We start from the raw sequence: 22,500 nt of genomic DNA on the forward strand, positions 1-22,500 counted from the left end.
ACATCTCTCCAGACCATTAATGTCACCAATCACCTCTCTAGATCATTAATGTCACCAATCACCTCTCTAGATCATTAATGTCACCAATCACCTCTCTAGATCATTAATGTCACCAATCACCTCTCAAGACCATTAATGTCACCAATCACCTCTCAAGACCATTAATGTCACCAATCACCTCTCTAGATCATTAATGTCACCAAACACCTTCTCTAGACCATTAATGTCACCAATCACCTCTCACGACCATTTATGGGACCAATCATCTCTCCAAACCATTTATGGGACCAGTCATCTCTCCAGAGCATTTATGGGACCAATCATCTCTCCAGACCATTTATGGGACCAGTCATCTCTCCAGAGCATTTATGGGACCAATCATCTCTCCAGACCATTTATGGGACCAATCATCTCTCCAAACCATTTATGGGACCAGTCATCTCTCCAGACCATTTCTCCCAATGTTGTCTACCTGCCCAGGGCTAATGGTCAGCTCAACCTTTTTACAGGAACAGATAGGAAATGGTTTGAACGTTGTGTTTATGTTCTAATGAGATTTGTGACAGACTGAGCATGCCCAAGGCGGTGTGGATAAATGGATGAATGCCTGTGAGCTCAGACAGCTCCCTCCAGCCACAGACAACCCCACTGAACCCACTCCAGCATGCACCACCCGTTTCATCCATTTAATGTACATCAGGGTTTTCTACAAAGCCATTTAGAATCCAAGGTATATTTTAGTATGGCACTTCTCTCTCCAAGTTAACCTCACTGACCCCAATGACACACACACACACACACACACACACACACACACACACACACACACACACACACACACACACACACACACACACACACACACACACACACACACACACACACACACACACACACACACACACACACACACATTTGGGATCATATGCTACTGTATATTTTAGTATGGCACTTCTCCTTTTCACAGTCGATGTTTTACTCTCTTGCATGTTTTAGTTGCAAAAAACACAGTCTTTTAAAAAGTTGAAATATCTTATAATTGAGTTAGTATATTCATCCGGGTATCTTTTCTGCTTTTGTATGCTTAAATCAGAGTGGCACCATTTCTTCCCCGCAGCCTGTCTGGTGTAATCTACAGGCTATCCCTGAAGATATTGGGTTGATACGTCCATAAATATTTGATGTGTTCTGCATTTTAAATGTGTGGCCGAGACTAAAGGGAAATCGTTTTTTTTGTTTCTAATGGTTGGTTATTGGGGGAATAGATATTGAATTACTGTTATGTTAATATTGTAACAAAAAGCAAAGTCAGACTTTTTTTGTCCCTGTTTTCCATTTGATTCCAGGGTTGTGATCAATGTGTTTCAGTGGGGAAAAGGCTACAACACATAATGAAGTCAGATATACTGTATGATGAATTAATATTATGCTAAATTCATTTATATCCTGGTAAATGTGGCAATGTAGCTTCTTGTTAGAGTAACTTCCTGTGTCTGTACTCTATTGTGATTCCATACATAACTGATTCTGTCTGGCCTTGGTCCTTTGTTCAGAGGGCTTTTACACTGAACATTGCCATCGGTTATTGCTTGGAGATTCCTGTCTGTCTTCCTGGCATCCTTCCATCAGCACTGCTGTAGCGTTCTGACACTCATTCTAGCATTCTTTACCATTCTTACACTCTGAAGTGAAGATGTGCACGACGACATTGAACCACCCAACCGACGACTATAACATAGAACTTCCCATCTGAGGACTATAACATAGACTTCCCATCTGAGGACTATAACATAGAACTTCCCAACTGACGACTATAACATAGAACTTCCCATCTGAGGACTATAACATAGAACTTCCCATCTGAGGACTACAACATAGAACTTCCCAACTGAGGACTATGAATGATTTGTGAAAGACCTGTAAAAAAGCCAATTGGCACAATTAAAATCCCTCATCACCTGTGGTCTACTCTGAGGCTGTGTTAACACAGACAGACCAATTCTGATCTCATTTTCACTAATTGGTCTTTTGACCAATCAGATCAGCTCTGAAAAAGATCTGATGTGAAAAAAATCTGATCTGATGTGATTGGTCAAAAGACCAATTAGCAGAAAAAATAATTGGGCTGCCTGTGAAAACGCAGCCTAAAGTACTACTTTAGGGCCTCAACAACATGTGTACCGTAGGTGTCAAGGCTTTAGGGCCTCAACAACATGTGTACCGTAGGTGTCAAGGCTTTAGGGCCTCAACAACATGTGTACCAGTCTGGTGTTTAACCCTTACCCCAGTCTGGTGTTCAACCCTTACCCCAGTCTGGTGTTCAAACCTTACCCCAGTCTGGTGTTTAACCCTTACCCCAGTCTGGTGTTCCACCCTTACCCCAGTCTGGTGTTCCACCCTTACCCCAGTCTGGTGTTCCACCCTTACCCCAGTCTGGTGTTCCACCCTTACCCCAGTCTGGTGTTTAACCCTTACCCCAGTCTGGTGTTTAACCCTTACCCCAGTCTGGTGTTTAACCCTTACTCCAGTCTGGTGTTCCACCCTTACCCCAGTCTGGTGTTCCACCCTTACCCCAGTCTGGTGTTCAAACCTTACTCCAGTCTGGTGTTCAAACCTTACCCCAGTCTGGTGTTCAAACCTTACACCAGTCTGGTGTTTAACCCTTACCCCCCCCCCCCCCCCCCCCCCCCAGTATGGTGTTCAAACCTTACCCCAGTCTGGTGTTCAACCTTACCCCAGTCTGGTGTTCAAACCTTACACCAGTCTGGTGTTCAACCCTTACTCCAGTCTGGTGTTCCAACCTTACCCCCGTCTGGTGTTTAATCCTTACTCCAGTCTGGTGTTCAACCCTTACCCAAGTCTGGTGGTGTTCCAGCCTTACCCCAGTCTGGTGGTGTTCCATCCTTACTCCAGTCTGGTGTTTAACCCTTACCCCAGTCTGGTGTTTAACCCTTACTCCAGTCTGGTGTTCCACCCTTACCCCAGTCTGGTGTTCAAACCTTACCCCAGTCTGGTGTTACACCCTTACCCCAGTCTAATGTTCATTCATTACCCCAGTCTGGTGTTCCACCCTTACCCCAGTCTGGTGTTCCATCCTTACCCCAGTCTGGTGTTACACCCTTACCCCAGTCTAATGTTCATTCATTACCCCAGTCTGGTGTTCCACCCTTACCCCAGTCTGGTGTTCCATCCTTACCCCTGTCTGGTGTTTAACCCTTATCCCTGTCTGGTGTTCCACCCTTACCCCAGTCTAGGGCCCTAAGACTTGGATAGACATGGAAATATTGCAAGCATTGGGAAGGAACTAAGGAGCCGATATCTAATTTCTTTAACCATTATTAATCTACAGTTGTTTCTTGTGGCTGTAATGAAATACTGTAGATTGTTGTTCATTTGCAGAGCTACAGGGTGTTACAGGCTATGATCTAGCTAGTCCATTCTGCACTTTGATTGATCCTAAACATCCACAATGTCAAGCAGCCTTATTGTTGTATTCCCTCAACCACATCATCCAACACTGGCATTCATCACTCACCATGGACAGACTGGTGATAATATCATACATCTCAATATCAGCTAGATTATGTTTTTGTACATTCTCATGACACGTTGATTTATTGGGTGCAGTTTGTCTGGGTTGTATATTGAAGGGAAACAGTTTGTCTGGGTTGTTCGTTCCCCAGATTATGTGTTGTAGTTTGTGTATTTGCATGTGTTTATTTCAGGAAATGGCTTCCTGAAATCCCTCAAGCAGCTGATTGGTCGACTCCAGGGCTAATTGGAGAGCTGACCCCGCCCCCTCGTCAAGACACAGCTGTCTCCAATTACACATTCATTCTGAAGCTATATAAAAGCCAGTGTTCTGTTCAGGAGGGAGAGATTTTCTGGGAGGTCATTGCAGACATTTTGCTAGAGAGATTTTGCTAGGAGTTGATTTTTGCTAGGAGTTGATTTTTGCTAGGAGTTGATTTTTGCTAGGAGTTGATTTTTGCTAGGAGTTGATTTTTGCTAGGAGTTGATTTTTGCTAGGAGTTGATTTTTGCTAGGAGTTGATTTTTGCTAGGAGTTGATTTTTGCTAGGAGTTGATTTTTGCTAGGAGTTGATTTTTGCTAGGAGTTGATTTTTGCTAGGAGTTGATTTTTGCTAGGAGTTGATTTTTGCTAGGAGTTGATTTTTGCTAGGAGTTGATTTTTGCTAGGAGTTGATTTTTGCTAGGAGTTGATTTTTGCTAGGAGTTGATTTTTGCTAGGAGTTGATTTTTGCTAGGAGTTGATTTTTGCTAGGAGTTGAGTTGATTTTGCTAGGAGTTGATTTTTGCTAGGAGTTGATTTTTGCTAGGAGTTGATTTTTGCTAGGAGTTGATTTTTGCTAGGAGTTGATTTTTGCTAGGAGTTGATTTTTGCTAGGAGTTGATTTTTGCTAGGAGTTGATTTTTGCTAGGAGTTGATTTTGCTAGGAGTTGATTTTTGCTAGGAGTTCATTGCAGAGAGTTGGTATGTTTTGTGAGTTTGTTGCTCAGATAGAGCTTATTTAATGTCCTTTGTTTCTTAGTTTGTTTGTGAAATTGTTTAATATTCTGTTTCATTTGTTCCCAGGGGGGAAGGGGAAGGCACCTTGGGAGTGTTTAGGCAAGAGGCCCGCGGGCATACATATACCCGTAGTATATTCACTGTCTAGGCACACTAGGTAAGACCTGGGCGGACCACCCCCTGTATTTTGGTTAGGGCACCAGGTGGTGCTAAATTAGGTAAGTAGTGGGTAGGCAGGTAAAATAGAAGAGGGGGGGGCTTTGAGATTTACTTTCTTTGCTTTGGTTCCGTCCAGCCCCTTTTCCCCATATTACCGTGTAAAGGAATAAAGTCCTTGTAAACGGTACCACATTCTGCCTGTTGTCATCCTTACTCGCACCTACAGTCCATACCTCTTTCACTTCACGGAGAGTTTAGTTGAAGCAGGGTGTTTCGTTCCCTCTTCATAGAGGCGTGCGTAACAGTTGTATATTGAAGGGAAACAGTTTGTCTGGGTTGTATATTGAAGGGAAACAGTTTGTCTGGGTTGTATATTGAAGGGAAACAGTTTGTCTGGGTTGTATATTGAAGGGAAACAGTTTGTCTGGGTTGTATATTGAAGGGAAACAGTTTGTCTGGGTTGTATATTGAAGGAAAACAGTGTCTGGGTTGTATATTGAAGGGAAACAGTTTGTCTGGGTTGTATATTGAAGGAAAACAGTGTCTGGGTTGTATATTGAAGGGAAACAGTTTGTTGTGTTCGAGGCTGACAGCCCCGCGGATATTTGATTTGAGCTCATCTGTGTGACATTGGGTTTAATTCAGGTCATGACACTCACTCCATCTCCTGAAGCAAGCCTATATATTTCTACCAGAGGTTTGCGACATCAATTAAATGTATGTGTAACATGCCTACAGGGGCAAAGACAAGAACAGCCAACGAGACACAGTTCTTTGTCTGTGGAACTGAATGACATTTTATTTTAAACATGTCATGCAATGTGATGAGAAAAATAATTCTGTGTTTTTTTCATAATTTTGCTTTTATTTGAAAGGGAAAATATATAATTCAATAAATATTGTAGCAACAACAATGGGACACAGACATAACAGTTACATAAAAAAAAGGGGGAGGATGACCTAATGACAAAACACTTTACACAAACAACTGTTTCTTTCTTTTCATTCATTTCTGAAACAGATAGCATTAGCAGGCTAGCTGATGATACTGCTCTAGGAGAAGCTGTTCTGAAACAGATAGCATTAGCAGGCTAGCTGATGATACTGCTCTAGGAGAAGCTGTTCTGAAACAGATAGCATTAGCAGGCTAGCTGATGATACTGCTCTGGGAGAAGCTGTTCTGAAACAGATAGCATTAGCAGGCTAGCTGATGATACTGCTCTAGGAGAAGCTGTTCTGAAACAGATAGCATTAGCAGGCTAGCTGATGATACTGCTCTAGGAGAAGCTGTTCTGAAACAGATAGCATTAGCAGGCTAGCTGATGATACTGCTCTAGGAGAAGCTGTTCTGAAACAGATAGCATTAGCAGGCTAGCTGATGATACTGCTCTAGGAGAAGCTGTTCTGAAACAGATAGCATTAGCAGGCTAGCTGATGATACTGCTCTAGGAGAAGCTGTTCTGAAACAGATAGCATTAGCAGGCTAGCTGATGATACTGCTCTAGGAGAAGCTGTTCTGAAACAGATAGCATTAGCAGGCTAGCTGATGATACTGCTCTAAGAGAAGCTGTTCTGAAACAGATAGCATTAGCAGGCTAGCTGATGATACTGCTCTAGGAGAAGCTGTTCTGAAAATTTTGAAAAGCATCGCGAGTTTAATAAAGGCATTGGAATATACCAGCTTTTTAGTGAATCCTTGATCTTTAAAAAGTGCATTTATACTTTAGACATATCCAGTGAACAACGTCCTTCAACCAAAGTCATGCTTCATTTGTTTATTTCATTCCCCTCCCTTGCTGAGAGCAGAAGGTGTTGCATAGCTGAAAGGACATGTCCATAAACTGTTCAGCATCACACTACCCTGTCTATCATCACGCCAAACAGATCAGTCCTAGGATGTCAACGGTCATTGGTTTAAATGATATGGGCTTACAGTCAATTCTACAAAATACAGGAAAGACATGACTGGAACAACGGGACGATTAGGTCAGGAAACACTTGACTTGCAACCACAAGAAGGGGGAAGAGAAACAAACAAGCTGATGGAAACCATAGTGATGTGCTGCGTGCGCAGTGTCATGTCACTTCCAGGTCTTTGATCCAGTGCAAGATGGCCGCTCGTCTTCAGCGTTCCAGAGTGCACCGCTGCTGCAGTCTCTCATGGTGATGGATTCAGCTGTACAGACGGGGGTTGAGCCAATCATCATGTACAGCGTGGACATCCTTTCTGAAGTCCTTAGAAAAACGTCCGGGACTCGTTCAACTTTTCCTACGTGACATCACTTCCTGTGGAAATGGCAATTTCCTGTGAAAGGCCATGACCACTTCCTCGTCCAGCTCTAAGAGGAAACAGTGTTACTACCTCCCGGGAAGCCGCCGGAAGGAAGGCAGCTAATTGGCCCAAAGCAGAGATAGCTTCCTCTTCTGGTAAAAGATATGTAAGGGAGATGGATGGTAGATAGACAGGCTACACTGAAAGACTATTGTGTTGTCATTGATACGGTGGATTTCATCTACATTTACATTGTATGATGCATATACAAAACTCCACCCCAGGACAGCAGGCCAAGGGCTTTAAAGTGCAGGAAGGGAAGGGCCTCACCCTCCAATGTTCCAAAATGCACTATGCTCTGACCTTTAACCCCTGTCCTCACTACATGCTTCAATCCCAGCCTGTAAACCCACTCCCGAGGGTCGTGACCCTGCCCACCAGGTCACATGACACAGCAACTCTTTGCTTTGTCCTTCCGCAGGTCTGACGCTACCGCCGCGAGGTCGGGCCTAGTGGGCATGTGCGAGATCCTTTTGTTGCCTCTGGTAGATTTGTTGCGTTTGACGTTCTTGTTGTTCTTGTTGACGCAGGCCAAGGTGGCCACGTGGAAAATGTCCCTGACGCTGTTCTCTGACTGCTGGGCTGAGCACTCGATGTAGGGGGCTGAGATCTGTTTGGCCATGTTGGAACCCTGTAGAAAGAAAATACGTTGGAATTGGAATTTCAGTTTACTTCCTGAATTGACTGAATTGAAATGGAATTGACCCAAAATCTGAAGAAAATGCACTCTACAACCACCGTACCTGATCATATGACACAGGCATCTGTCTGTGATTGGACAGCTCCACCAGCGTGGAGAGGTCGGTGCGCAGGTCCGATTTGCAGCCCACCAGGAGCATCTTGGTGTTGGGACAGAACTCCTGGATCTCCCCTTTCCACTGTGGAGGACAGAGAAAGTCATTGAGACTGGGAGGACAGGACCAGACAGAATGGGAGCTAGTCCAGACTAGCCATCAAATCCTTGCCTCCTCCTGTCCTTGATTCCTCTCCTCCCTCTCAAAGCTCATTGGAGGAGGAGGTACAAGAGGAGGGACCTTGGAGCCTCTCCTCCAATGGATTTTGAGAGAGAGTAATTGAGGAATCAAGGACTGGAGGTATCAAGTATTTGACGGCTTGTACACTTTTTTCAGACAGAACCTGAGCCCTCTCCTTCTGAAGGACAAAGCCACTTCCTGTTTCCAGTCCCCATGCTGCATCACACGGCGTTGAACCCAGGAAGGAATGCAGTATCGGAGGCTTTAAGGGCAGAGATAATCCTTCACGTTTCCTCTCAAACACAATAAACACTCTGGGATCAATGGCCTTTAATCAGTGGATATAATCTGCTACTAATGCAGTCTGGAGAACAAGGAGTGTTTGGCTGACTGGCTGGCTGGCTGACTGGCTGGACATTGAGGGATCATGTTCAGTGTTGTACAGACAGGTGATTGTTTGAACTGGCCAAGAGGAAGGAAGGAACTCTGTTTTGGAACGGAACCTTCTCATGTTTTTTTTTCTATAGCAGAGTCACATCAGAGGACACTAAAAGCACTCCCTTTCCCTGCCCTCCTCTCACCCTAACGCCCCCTAACCCATGACGACCTCTGTCTGTACCTCAACTCTCTAGATGTTTAAGTGGGCTAAGTGGAAATAACAGGAAATTACTGGGAAAAACTGGAAATTACTGGGAAAGCGTTCTGGGGGAGGTCAAGTGAAAAGGATATTAAAATGAATTAATTGAATGAAAACTGGACATGTAGTTTCTTTCAAGTGAGGTAAAAGAAAAACACATGACGGTCCATATTCTAAAGGCTGTAGAGGTTGGAGGATGGACCATAATAATGTCTGGAACTGAGCCAATAGAATGGTATCAACACCTGGAAACCATGTGTTTGATGTATTTGATACCATTCCACTGATTCCACTCCAACCATTATCACGAGCATTTCCTCCCCAATTAAGGTGCCACCAGCCTCCTGTGGTACACACCTTCTTTATTACGCTGTCGAGTGTGTCAGGACGGCTGACGTCAAAACAGATAAGGACAGCGTCTGAGTCTGGGTAGGAGAGAGGCCTCACGTTGTCGTAGTATGGAGACCCTGAAACAACAGAACAAAGCACAGGTCAGCAACACGGACAACTACAACTCACACAATACACATAGAACTACAACTGACACAATACACATAGAACTGCAACTCACACAATACACATAGCACTACAACTCACACAATACACAGAGAACTACAACTCACACAATACACATAGAACTACAACCCACACAATACACATAGAACTACAACTCAAACAATGCACAGAGAACTACAACTCACACAATACACAGAGAACTACAACCCACACAATACACATAGAACTACAACTCACACAATACACAGAAATCTACAACTCAAACAATACACAGAAAACTACAACTCACACAATACACAGAGAATTACAACTCACACAATACACAAAGAACTACAACTCACACAATACACAGAGAACTAACACTCCAGCTGTGGATGTAAGAGATTGAGACAGAGTGAAGAAACACACATGGATACATTGAGCATCCTATGGGCCAACCAAACCTGTCCAAACCAGATGTTGACAGATTTTGCCTCAAAGTCACACAGGAAATCCAATAGTGATAGAGATGAAGATGTTTTGGTGATGAGAGAACATTTCTCAACAGCGAAGGACACAGTCATTAGCATCAAGATAATGCACACTGGAAGAACATCAACAGAAGAGATGCAAACGTTATGCTAACTGCAGCAATACGTTGTGTTTGAGTTTGAGGACGAAGTTACTTCTCTCTCGAGACAGACCAGAGTTCCAGAGAAAGCAGAAACCTAGAAAACCATGCCAACCCCTTAAACTGAGACCATGTGTAGGAAAACGCCTCTCTCTTTCACTCTCTCCATCCCAACCTCCCTTCATCCCTCTCTCCCTCCCTCCTCCCCTATCTCTGTAACAGCTTAGTGGTGAGGGGTTTAGGCTTACATCAAGGTGAGCGACCGGGGCACGTGAGCAGCTGTGGAAACTAAAGGGCTACCCACAAGCCCCGCTGCCAAAGAATGCGGGGAATTTAGTTTTTCATGTCTAAAGTGGCTGGGACTCTTGGGAGGTCTTTTCCACAAGCCCAGAGGAAGTCACCACACACACCCACCCGCACACAGGAAGGAATGCAGTATCTGGAAGAAGCTGGATCAACATCCATTCATCGTCCTCCTGCCCTGCCACACACCCTATTCCATATATCGTGCACTACTTTTGACCAGAGTGCTCTATATAAGTGCATGATATATGGAATAGTCTGTCATTTCAGACCCACCCAGGCCAGAGTTTCTCTCTATAGCTACTGCAAAGCTGGCCGTAAGAGGGCTGATCATAAAAACACTGTTTGGTTGGATGTTGGATGTTGAGGATGGGGTAAGGATCAGTTAGAGGATGTTGAGGATGGGGGTAAGGATCAATTAGAGGATGTTGAGGATGGGGGTAAGGATCAGTTAGAGGATGTTGAGGATGGGGTAAGGATCAGCTAGAGGATGTTGAGTATGGAGGTAAGGATCAGTTAGAGGATGTTGAGGATGTGGATAAGGATCAGTTAGAGGATGTTGAGGATGGGGGTAAGGATCAGTTAGAGGATGTTGAGGATCTCACTGATCATCCCTAAAGCCAACACCTCATTTGGCCGCCTTTCGTTCCAGTACTCTGCTGCCTGTGACTGGAACGAATTGCAAAAATCGCTGAAGTTGGAGACTTTTATCTCCCTCACCAACTTCAAACATCAGCTATCTGAGCAGCTAACCGATCGCTGCAGCTGTACATAGTCTATTGGTAAATAGCCCACCCTTTTCACCTACCTCATCCCCATACTGTTTTTATTTATTTACTTTTCTGCTCTTCTGCACACCAATATCTCTACCTGTACATGACCATCTGATCATTTATCACTCCAGTGTTAATCTGCAAAATTGTAATTATTTGCCTACCTCCTCATGCCTTTTGCACACATTGTATATAGACTCCCCCTTTGTTTTCTACTGTGTTATTGACTTGTTAATTGTTTACTCCATGTGTAACTCTTTGTTGTATGCTCACACTGCTATGCTTTATCTTGGCCAGGTCGCAGTTGCAAATGAGAACTTGTTCTCAACTAGCCTACCTGGTTAAATAAAGGTGTTCTCAACTAGCCTACCTGGTTAAATAAAGGTGTTCTCAACTAGCCTACCTGGTTAAATAAAGGTGAAATAAAATAAAAAATAAAAAAGGATGGGGGTAAGGATCAGTTAGAGGATGTTGAGGATGGGGGTAAGGATCAGTTAGAGGATGTTGAGGATGGGGGTAAGGATCAGTTAGAGGATGTTGAGGATGGGGTAGCTTGCTGAGCTTGCTCAACGGAGAGGAACGCAGAAGGATATGTTTCACATATTTAGTGTCCTATAAGTTCTATAATCACTAAGTGACACACAACCACATCCAGACATTCAGAATAGTGACAAACCCTCCCTCCACAGGAAATCTGGGGGCAACATTCAGAATGCTGGCAAACCCTCCCTCCACAGGAAATCTGGGGGCAAATTTCAATGTTATTTTATAGAGGATAGGGTTGCTGCTAAGGGTCATGCTGTTAGTAGTTCTATAGAAGACAGTTTCAAAACCTCACAATAAGTTTGTGGCTATCCCAGGACAATCAGTGGAGTGTATTTGGGTGTTTTCCTCAGCCATAAATAGCTGTTTCTCTCTTATGTAAGTGTTATAGGAGGATGCTGCTATGTGTCTGTTTCATCCCAGCTGGATCTGAACCCCTGTGAGGACATCTCCTGGTGCCCAGCTGATAGAACGCCACACGCACGCACACACACACGCACACACGCACACACACACGCACACACAGAGAGAGAGGAAGTTCCACAGTGGACAAAGTCCTGTTGACTATCACCTCATTAGTTTCTGCTCCGTCCTTGTTCCCCTCAGGACATTTTAATCTGAGAGGAAGGAAGACACCCACCCACTGTTCTGCCTCTTTTGTTCTCTTCTCTCTCTCCTTTTCTCTTGCTACCTTAATCTCTATTTTTCAATATCTCTCACAGACAGACAGACAGACAGACAGACAGACAGACAGACAGACACATTGGGGGAGTAGGCAGCTGCTGACACATGCTCCCTGTCTCTCTCTTCAGCCCTCAGAGTGACAGACGAGGCAGAGAGAGAGAGGCCTGACCACAGAGCTCTAAGTCTTAGTGTGCGTCCCAAATGGCACCCCATTTGCTGAGTGCACTTCATAGGGAATAGGGTGCCAGCTGAGCTGACAGCTGAGTGGAGCCCTGTGTGTACCACAACAGTTCAACTCCATCTGAACCATTCATTCCACAGTTAGTCCTGCTGCCAGACCTCTGAATCCCATCAACCTCAAGTCCTGCTGCCAGACCTCTGAATCCCATCAACCTCAAGTCCTGCTGCCAGACCTCTGAATCCCATCAACCTCAAGTCCCGCTGCCAGACATCAGAATCCCATCAACCTCAAGTCCTGCTGCCAGACCTCTGAATCCCATCAACCTCAAGTCCCGCTGCCAGACCTCTGAATCCCATCAACCTCAAGTCCTGCTGCCAGACCTCTGAATCCCATCAACCTCAAGTCCTGCTGCCAGACCTCTGAATCCCATCAACCTCAAGCATGCCACTTAAGAAAAATGCCCTAATGCAAGGAGTGTGTGTCAATGTGAGAGGTGAAGAACAACAGAGAGAGAGAGAGAGAGATAGATAGAGGTAGAGAGAGAGAGAGAGAGAGAGAGAGAGAGAGAGAGAGAGAGAGAGAGAGAGAGAGAGAGAGAGAGAGAGAGAGAGAGAGAGAGAGAGAGAGAGAGAGAAAGAAAGAAAGAAAGAGAGTTTAAGACAATCTGAGTTCTGAATGATACACAGTACCTTGTATGTGAGTCACCCCAGGCAACACAGTCTATATGATTCAGTTACCCAGGTCACACAGTCTATATGATTCAGTTACCCAGGTCACACAGTCTATATGATTCAGTTACCCAGGTCACACAGTCTATATGATTCAGTTACCCAGGTCACACAGTCTATATGATTCAGTTACCCAGGTCACACAGTCTATATGATTCAGATACCCAGATCATACTAGCTAAATTATTCAGTTACCCAGGTCACACAGTCTATATGATTCAGTTACCCAGATCACACAGTCTATATGATTCAGTTACCCAGGTCACACAGTCTATATGATTCAGTTTCCCCAGGTCACACAGTCTATATGATTCAGTTACCCAGGTCACACAGTCTATATGATTCAGTTACCCAGGTCACACAGTCTATATGATTCAGTTACCCAGGTCACACAGTCTATATGATTCAGTTTCCCCAGGTCACACAGTCTATATGATTCAGTTACCCAGGTCACACAGTCTATATGATTCAGTTTCCCCAGGTCACACTGTCTATATGATTCAGTTACCCAGGTCACACAGTGTAAATGAGTATACAGTATAGCTGATCTAAGGCATGCAGACATGCAAAAACTAATTTGATTTGAGTTTTCTTTCAGGCTAACAACGTTAACAACGGAAATATGCACCGCTCTTCTTAAGTTTGCCGAAAGATCTCAGCGTTTACAAAAGAGCTCTTTGTTCAGTAGCAAGTAGCAACCTTTCGTCCCCGGAATGTGAAACATGCGGCTCCAATTCGCCGAGCTCCAGAAATTGATCCGATGCAACAGAGGCTGGCTGCTGACCGTGGTCTGTAGAAGGGAAGGCCTGGGAGCTTGCTAAAGCAGAGCCCATCTCAGCTGTCTGGAAGCCAGAGTGGACAGGCAGCAGGCCCTGAACAACTGACTGCAGAAACACACAGGATCCAGGTTGGGATTCAGAATAGATGCTTTGCATTCAAGTTAGTGGAGGAATGTCAATGGTGCCTGTGTAACGTCTGAAAGGTCAATCACCCTGACGGTTGTCTCTCTGAGTGTCACTGGCCTCTTTGTGTCGAGTTGAACCAGCTGCTGACTCCCTCCTATAGGCTGGCTCAAAGCGTTCAGCGTGCACGGAGCACGGCCCGGCCTACAACAGTGTCAACAAACGCGATAGTAGTCAATCCATCATCCTGTCTCAGCCGCTGAATCACACAGCAGTCATGCGGGAGGCGTGTGTGGAGGCAGGGAGAGAGGGAGGAGACAGGACGGCAACCAGCTGGCGCTGAGGCTCTTTCATTTCCCTTCATTTCTAAATAGTCTCCCATTGTCTTCGTTTAGAAAATGAACAGGTAATGTTGTTGAAATAAGTCACATCTGAATCGATGCCTCAGGTACAAAGCAACAAACACCTTGAGGACCACTTCCTCTAAACCTCTCAGATGGGTCAATAGACCAATGGGGGAGAATGAGGGACGGATTTACGAACAGGCACGCAGGGCACGTGCCCTGGGTCCCCCTACCTCAAGGGGACCCCCAACGCTGGAGGTCGGGGCCCCTCAAATAACATATGAACATAACAGAAGTAATGGCAAAATGTGTAGAATTGCAGAAATTCACTTGAAAACGGCAACATTTCCTCTTAGCCTCATGATAAAACTGCAACATTTCCTCTTAGCCTCATGATAAAACTGCAACATTTCCTCTTAGCCTCATGATAAAACTGCAACATTTCCTCTTAGCCTCATGATAAAACTGCAACATTTTCTCTCTGTCCCATGGCAAAATGTTTTCAAATATAGGAAAGGCCCCCTGGAGGTAGGTGCTCCCAAATCCGGCCCTGGGGAGAATGGCTCCTGCAGATAAGCCCAGCTCAGCTCTAGCTTTATCCCCGGTATCTAGCACCCCTCCTCATCCCCCGTCCTCCTCCTCCCCATCCTCCCTCTTCTTCTCAGCATGTGATTGATATGGAGGAGCCTGCAGGTTAGCAGCTGTGGGATTCACTCCCCCCTTTGAAATCTCCCTAACTAACTCAGCAGCCCCAGCACTAATCAATATGTTTCCCTCTGCCTCTTGTGTTGCCAGGGAGCAGTAGGGGGGCAGGAACTCAGGCATCTGTGGAACTGGAGCCCCAACTAACCCTTACAAACTGAAACCCACAACCCTTTGACCCTCCCAGGAAGGAACCCACATTCCCCTGACCCTCCCAGACTGAAATGCACAACCCCCTGCCCCTCCCAGGAAGGAACCCACATCCCCCTGACCCTCCCAGACTGAAATTCACAACACCCTGCCCCTCCCAGGAAGGAACCCACATCCCCCTGCCCCTCCCAGGAAGGAACCCACATCCCCCTGACCCCTGACCCTCCCAGACTGAAATTCACAACCCCCTGCCCCTCCCAGGAAGGAACCCACATCCCCCTGCCCATCCCAGGAAGGAACCCACATCCCCCTGCCCCTCCCAGGAAGGAACCCACATCCCCCTGCCCCTCCCAGGAAGGAACCCACATCCCCCTGCCCCTCCCAGGAAGGAACCCACATCCCCCTGCCCCTCCCAGGAAAGAACCCACATCCCCCTGACCCTCCCAGGAAGCAACACACATCCTCCTGCCCCTCCCAGGAAGGAGCCCACATCACCCTGCCCCTTCCAGGAAGGAACCCACATCCCCCTGACCCCTGACCCTCCCAGGACTCCCTACAGTACGAAGTGGTGGTGGACTGACTCTGGCGCATTTGTTCTCTGTTTATCTGTGATGCTGTTAATGAACCACAGACAGTCAGTCAGGGGGTAACAATAAAATGGAGGTCATTAAGGTAATGTCCTGGGAAGTTATGAACTCCCATTTGTCCTCTGTGTGCTCCTTCACCTTCAGGGTTAAAGGTTAGAGGCCTGTCGGCTGGGCTACGGGGTGTTGATATGTTTCTTTGTAACGTTTCTTTCATTGCGTCTCTCCTTGGATGTTGAAAGTAGAGGTGTGTGTCTGAGGCAGTTTGCTAAGGTGATTGGCTGTCTGCCTGCACCCTTTATTTAAGAGTTAGGATAGTGAGTTGATATGGGTTCAATAGCTTTATGTCCGTGGTATTTCAACTTTTTCCGCAGGGAGACCATTTTTTTCACCAGCATTTCTGGGGAACCCATTTCCCCCCCACCACATATCTAATGACAAAACTTTAAAGCCTGCCCATTTTCTAGGAGGGCAGCAGGTAGCCTAGCGGTTAAAGCTTTGGGACAGTAACCAAAATGTTGCTTGTGTAAAAATGTGCCGTTCTGCCCTTGAGCAAGGCAGTAAAATAATTTGTACTTCTAATTTTTTTTTATCATTTTATTTGTCGACCCAACTGCAATTCCCCCACTAGGGGTCATGAACCTGACTTTGAATACCACTGCTTTATATCCATATGTGAGTGGAAGGCCTGTTACTGGGTTGTGTTCTATACTATACTATACTATACTATACTATACTATACTGTATTACTGGGCTGTGTCCTATACTATACTATACTATACTATACTATACTATACTATACTATACTGTATTACTGGGCTGTGTGCTACTATACTATACTATACTATACTATACTATACTATACTATGCTATACTGTATTACTGGGCTGTGTGCTATACTATACTATACTATACTATACTATACTATACTATACTATACTATACTATACTATACTATACTATACTATGCTATACTATACTGTATTACTGGGCTGTGTTCTATACTATACTATACTATACTATACTATACTGTATTACTGGGCTGTGTTCTATACTATACTATACTGTATTACCGGGCTGTGTTCTATACTATACTGTACTATACTATACTATACTATACTATACTGTTTTACTGGGTTGTGTTCTATACTATACTATACTATACTATACTATACTGTATTACTGGGCTGTGTTCTATACTATACTGTATTACCGGGCTGTGTTCTATACTATACTGTACTATACTATACTATACTATACTATACTATACTATACTATACTGTATTACTGGGCTGTGTTCTATACTATACTATACTATACTATACCATACTATACTATACTGTTTTACTGGGTTGTGTTCTATACTATACTGTACTATACTATACTATACTATACTGTATTGTATTACTGGGCTGTGTTCTATACTATACTATACTATACTATACTATACTATACTATAGTGTATTACTGGGCTGTGTTCTATACTATACTATACTGTATTACTGGGTTGTGTTCTATACTATACTGTATTACTGGGTTGTGTTCTATACTATAGTGTATTACTGGGTTGTGTTCTATACTATACTGTATTACTGGGTTGTGTTCTATACTATACTGTATTACTGGGTTGTGTTCTATACTATACTATAGTGTATTACTGGGCTGTGTTCCATACTATACTATACTATACTATACTACACTATACTATACTATACTGTATTACTGGGTTGTGTTCTATACTATACTGTATTGATGGGTTGTGTTCTATACTATACTATACTGTATTACTGGGTTGTGTTCTATACTATACTATAGTGTATTACTGGGTTGTGTTCTATACTATACTGTATTACTGGGTTGTGTTCTATACTATACTGTATTACTGGGTTGTGTTCTATACTATACTATAGTGTATTACTGGGTTGTGTTCTATACTATACTATAGTGTATTACTGGGTTGTGTTCTATACTATACTATACTATACTGTATTACTGGGTTGTGTTCTATACTATACTGTATTACTGGGTTGTGTTCTATACTATACTATACTGTATTACTGGGTTGTGTTCTATACTATACTGTATTACTGGGTTGTGTTCTATACTATACTGTATTACTGGGTTGTGTTCTATACTATACTGTATTACTGGGTTGTGTTCTATACTATACTGTATTACTGGGTTGTGTTCTATACTATACTGTATTACTGGGTTGTGTTCTATACTATACTATACTGTATTACTGGGCTGTGTTCCATACTATACTATACTATACTATACTGTATTACTGGGTTGTGTTCTATACTATACTGTATTACTGGGTTGTGTTCTATACTATACTATACTATACTGTATTACTGGGTTGTGTTCTATACTATACTGTATTACTGGGTTGTGTTCTATACTATACTGTATTACTGGGTTGTGTTCTATACTATACTGTATTACTGGGTTGTGTTCTATACTATACTGTATTACTGGGTTGTGTTCTATACTATACTGTATTACTGGGTTGTGTTCTATACTATACTATAGTGTATTACTGGGCTGTGTTCTATACTATACTGTATTACTGGGTTGTGTTCTATACTATACTATACTGTATTACTGGGCTGTGTTCTATACTATACTATACTGTATTACTGGGTTGTGTTCTATACTATACTATACTGTATTACTGGGTTGTGTTCTATACTATATTACTGGGTTGTGTTCTATACTATACTGTATTACTGGGTTGTGTTCTATACTATACTGTATTACTGGGTTGTGTTCTATACTATACTGTATTACTGGGTTGTGTTCTATACTATACTGTATTACTGGGTTGTGTTCTATACTATACTGTATTACTGGGTTGTGTTCTATACTATACTATACTGTATTACTGGGTTGTGTTCTATACTATACTGTATTACTGGGTTGTGTTCTGTACTATACTGTATATCCAGTAGCTTACTTTTTCGTTGTTACTGTGAGAATACGTTAGTCTGCTGCACCTCCACTCCTGTTTGGCTATGCTCCTTCCCTTCCTCTATTCCTGCTTGAAAACAAAGCGGACAGGGAGGCAGAGCCCATCAATGTGCAGCTCAGTCCTGGTAATGAGCAGAGCTCAGGTGTCTCTACCTTGTTAAAGCCTGGATAGAGGCATGGGATAAGCCAGTCGCTCAGAGGCCCTACTGAATAAAAGAGGGGTTCCCATTAGGGGATACATAAGATCTGCAGTACACACATACACACACAACACACAACACACACACACACACACACACACAGCCTCAGACCAGCTCTGTGTTTGCCCACTGAAGCTGAGCCAATCACAGAGTCGTGCCTAGGAAAGGCTCAGGAGACCTACTGAAGAAATCAGGAGAAAGACAGACAGACAGACCCTCCACACTACAGACAGACACTCCCTCTACACTACACTACAGGCAGACAGACATTCCCTCTACAATACATGCAGACAGACAGTCCCTCTACACTACACTACAGACAGACAGTCCCTCTACACTACACTACACTACATGCAGACAGACCCTCTACACTACACTACACTACAGGCAGACAGACAGTCCCTCTACACTACAGGCAGACAGTCCCTCTACAATACATGCAGACAGACAGTCCCTCTACACTACATTACAGACAGACAGTCCCTCTACACTACAGGCAGACAGTCCCTCTACAATACATGCAGACAGACAGTCCCTCTACACTACATGCAGACAGACAGTCCCTCTACACTACACTACAGGCAGACAGTCCCTCTACACTACAGACAGACAGACAGTCTCTCTACAGCCAACCAGGCAGACAGACAGTCACTATACACTACAGGCAGACAGTCCCTCTACAGCCAACCAGGTAGACAGACAGTCCCTCTACAGCCAACCAGACAGACACAGTCCCTCTACAGCCAACCAGGCAGACAGACAGTCCCTCTACAGCCAACCAGGCAGACAGACAGTCCCTCTACAGCCAACCAGGCAGACAGACAATCTCTCTACAGCCAACCAGGCAGACAGTCCCTCTACAGCCAACCAGGCAGACAGTCCCTCTACAGCCAACCAGGTAGACAGACAGTCCCTCTACAGCCAACCAGGCAGACAGACAGTCCCTCTACAGCCAACCAGGCAGACAGACAGTCCCTCTACAGCCAACCAGGCAGACAAACAGTCTCTCTACAGCCAACCAGGCAGACAGTCCCTCTACAGCCAACCAGGCAGACAGTCCCTCTACAGCCAACCAGGCAGACAGACAGTCTCTCTACAGCCAACCAGACAGGCAGACAGTCCCTCTACAGCCAACCAGACAGACAGTCTCTCTACAGCCAACCAGACAGGCAGACAGTCCCTCTACAGCCAACCAGACAGACAGTCCCTCTACAGCCAACCAGACAGACAGTCCCTCTACAGCCAACCAGACAGACAGTCCCTCTACAGCCAACCGGACAGACAAACAGACCCACTCGGCAACAGAGCCCCAGCTTGAACTACCACCTCCACCACCCCGAGGTTACAAGCACAGTCCAGGCAGGAGACAGCTGAGGGGGAAGCATAGAGGCTAAAGGTTTTCAGACCTGGGGCTTAAGCAGGGAGAGGGCTGGGGATGGGCTGTGGGAACGTGGGGCAAAAGCAGGGAGAGGGCTGGGGATTGGGCTGGGGGAGAGTGGGGCCAAGAAAGGGAGAGGGCTGGGGATTGTGGAACAATGGAAGGGAGAGGGCTGACGAGTGTGGAGCAATGGAAGCGAGAGGGCTGGGGAGTGTGGAGCAATGGAAGGGAGAGGGCTGGGGAGTGTGGAGCAATAGAAGGGAGAGGGCTGGGGGAGTGTGGAGCAATGGAAGAGAGAGGGCTGGGGAGTGTGGAGCAATGGAAGGGAGAGGGCTGGGGAGTGTGGAGCAAAAGAAGGGAGAGGGCTGGGGAGTGTGGAGCAATAGAAGGGAGAGGGCTGGGGGAGTGTGGAGCAATGGAAGGGAGAGGGCTGGGGATCCGGCTGGGGGAGAGTGGGGCTACGGAAGGGAGAGGGCTGGGGATCCGGCTGGGGGAGAGTGGGGCTACGGAAGGGAGAGGGCTGGGGATCCGGCTGAGGGAGAGTGGGACTACGGAAGGGAGAGGGCTGGGGATCCGGCTGGGGGAGAGTGGGACTACGGAAGGGAGAGGGCTGGGGATCCGGCTGGGGGAGAGTGGGACTACGGAAGGGAGAGGGCTGGGGATCTGGCTGGAGGAGAGTGGGGCTACAACACATAATTACTTCCAGACTTCCAGCATGGACGGAGATCCCATGAGGTTAACTCCTCAACACTAGAAACCAGTACACTGGAAGAGGCCAGTATAAGACTAATAAACTGCACCAGGTACAGAAATAGCAGATTGTCTGGAGGGAGGACAGTCTTCTCACTGTTACTGATTGGCTGCATGGTGTCTTTGTTGAGGGGGAGGGCTGGAGAAGCATGGTAGAACACTTGTTCAGTGGTGTCTGTCTGAATGGTTCAACCAGCTGGTCCATCCCTACAATTCCACAGTAGCATCATGACTTCTTCTAAGCATGTAACAAACCAGAACGTGATAATAAATAATAGATCATTTAGTTCATTAAAATGAAATATTCATCACTGTCAACAGATGTATTCCTCCATGACACGCTGCACACACACTGTGAGACCAACAGGTCCTGACATGCCTGGCAGCTGCATTTCTAATGGACAGCAACTGATCAATGGGCATCATGGAAGCCAAAGGGCAAACAATAACCAAAGCATTTATCCTGCAATTACCCAGGTTATATACATCTACCCAGGTTATATACATCTACCCAGGTTATATACATCTACCCAGGTTATATACATCTACCCAGGTTATATTACATCTACCCAGGTTATATACATCTACCCAGGTTATACATCTACCCAGGTTATATACATCTACCCAGGTTATATACATCTACCCAGGTTATATACATCTACCCAGGTTATATACATCTACCCAGGTTATATACATCTACCCAGGTTATATACATCTACCCAGGTTATTACATCTACCCAGGTTATATACATCTACCCAGGTTATATACATCTACCAGGTTATATACATCTACCCAGGTTATAATACATCTACCCAGGTTATATACATCTACCCAGTGTTATATACATCTACCCAGGTTTATTACATCTAACCCAGGTTATTATATTACCATTTACCCCAGGTTATATATCATCTTACCCAGGTTATAATTAACATCTACCCAGGTTATATCTAACATCTACCCAGGTTATATACATACCAGGATATACATTTACCCAGGTTATATACATCTACCCAGGTTATATACATCTACCCAGGTTTATATACATCTACCCAGGTTATATACATTTACGCACCAGGTTATATACATCTACCCAGGTTATATACATCTACCCAGGTTATATACATCTACCCAGGTTATATACAATCTACCCAGGTTATATACATCTACCCAGGTTAATACATCTACCCAGGTTATATACATCTACCCAGGTTATATACATTTACCCAGGTTATATACATTTACCCAGGTTATATACATCTACCCAGGTTATATACATCTACCCAGTTATATAACATCTACCCAGGTTATATACCATCTACCCAGGTTATATACATCTACCCAGGTTATATACATCTACCCAGGTTATATACATCTACCCAGGTTATATACATCTACCCAGGTTATATACATCTACCCAGGTTATATACAATCTACCCAGGTTATAACATTCTACCCAGGTTATATACATCTACCCAGGTTATATACATCTACCCAGGTTATATACATCTACCCAGGTTATATACATTTACCCAGGTTATATACA

The 22,500-nt window shown here is 44.7% G+C and overlaps 2 protein-coding genes across 2 annotated transcripts in view; one reads left to right on the plus strand and one right to left on the minus strand.

Moving 5' to 3' along the window:
* Positions 1-2,253: 2,253 nt before the first annotated feature.
* On the plus strand, positions 2,254-3,262 carry LOC116359773 (deleted in azoospermia protein 2-like). The gene is made up of 2 exons (XM_031813324.1): positions 2,254-2,604; positions 2,693-3,262. The coding sequence occupies exons 1-2, from the start codon at positions 2,254-2,256 to the stop codon at positions 3,260-3,262; spliced, it is 921 nt and encodes a 306-aa protein (XP_031669184.1).
* A 2,493-nt stretch (positions 3,263-5,755) lies between these two features.
* The window catches only part of LOC109876395 (rho-related GTP-binding protein RhoE), an 18,952-nt gene continuing 2,207 nt past the window's right edge, over positions 5,756-22,500 (minus strand). The window contains 3 exon segments of the mRNA XM_020468816.2: positions 5,756-7,652; positions 7,765-7,899; positions 8,990-9,099. Of these exon segments, the coding sequence (XP_020324405.1) occupies positions 7,404-7,652; positions 7,765-7,899; positions 8,990-9,099 (494 nt within the window). The 3' untranslated portion in view covers positions 5,756-7,403.

The sequence above is a fragment of the Oncorhynchus kisutch genome, unplaced genomic scaffold (assembly GCF_002021735.2).
Source record: "Oncorhynchus kisutch isolate 150728-3 unplaced genomic scaffold, Okis_V2 Okis05a-Okis16b_hom, whole genome shotgun sequence".
NCBI classification, from domain to species: Eukaryota; Metazoa; Chordata; class Actinopteri; order Salmoniformes; family Salmonidae; genus Oncorhynchus; species Oncorhynchus kisutch.

Excerpts from the sequence above, each read along its gene's own strand:
- LOC116359773 (XM_031813324.1), top strand. The coding sequence starts at position 2,254 with ATGTGTACCAGTCTGGTGTTTAACCCTTACCCCAGTCTGGTGTTCAAC. Across the intron at positions 2,605-2,692 it reads TCAAACCTTACTCCAGTCTG|TATGGTGTTCAAACCTTACC; the intron begins GTGTTCAAACCT and ends CCCCCCCCCCAG.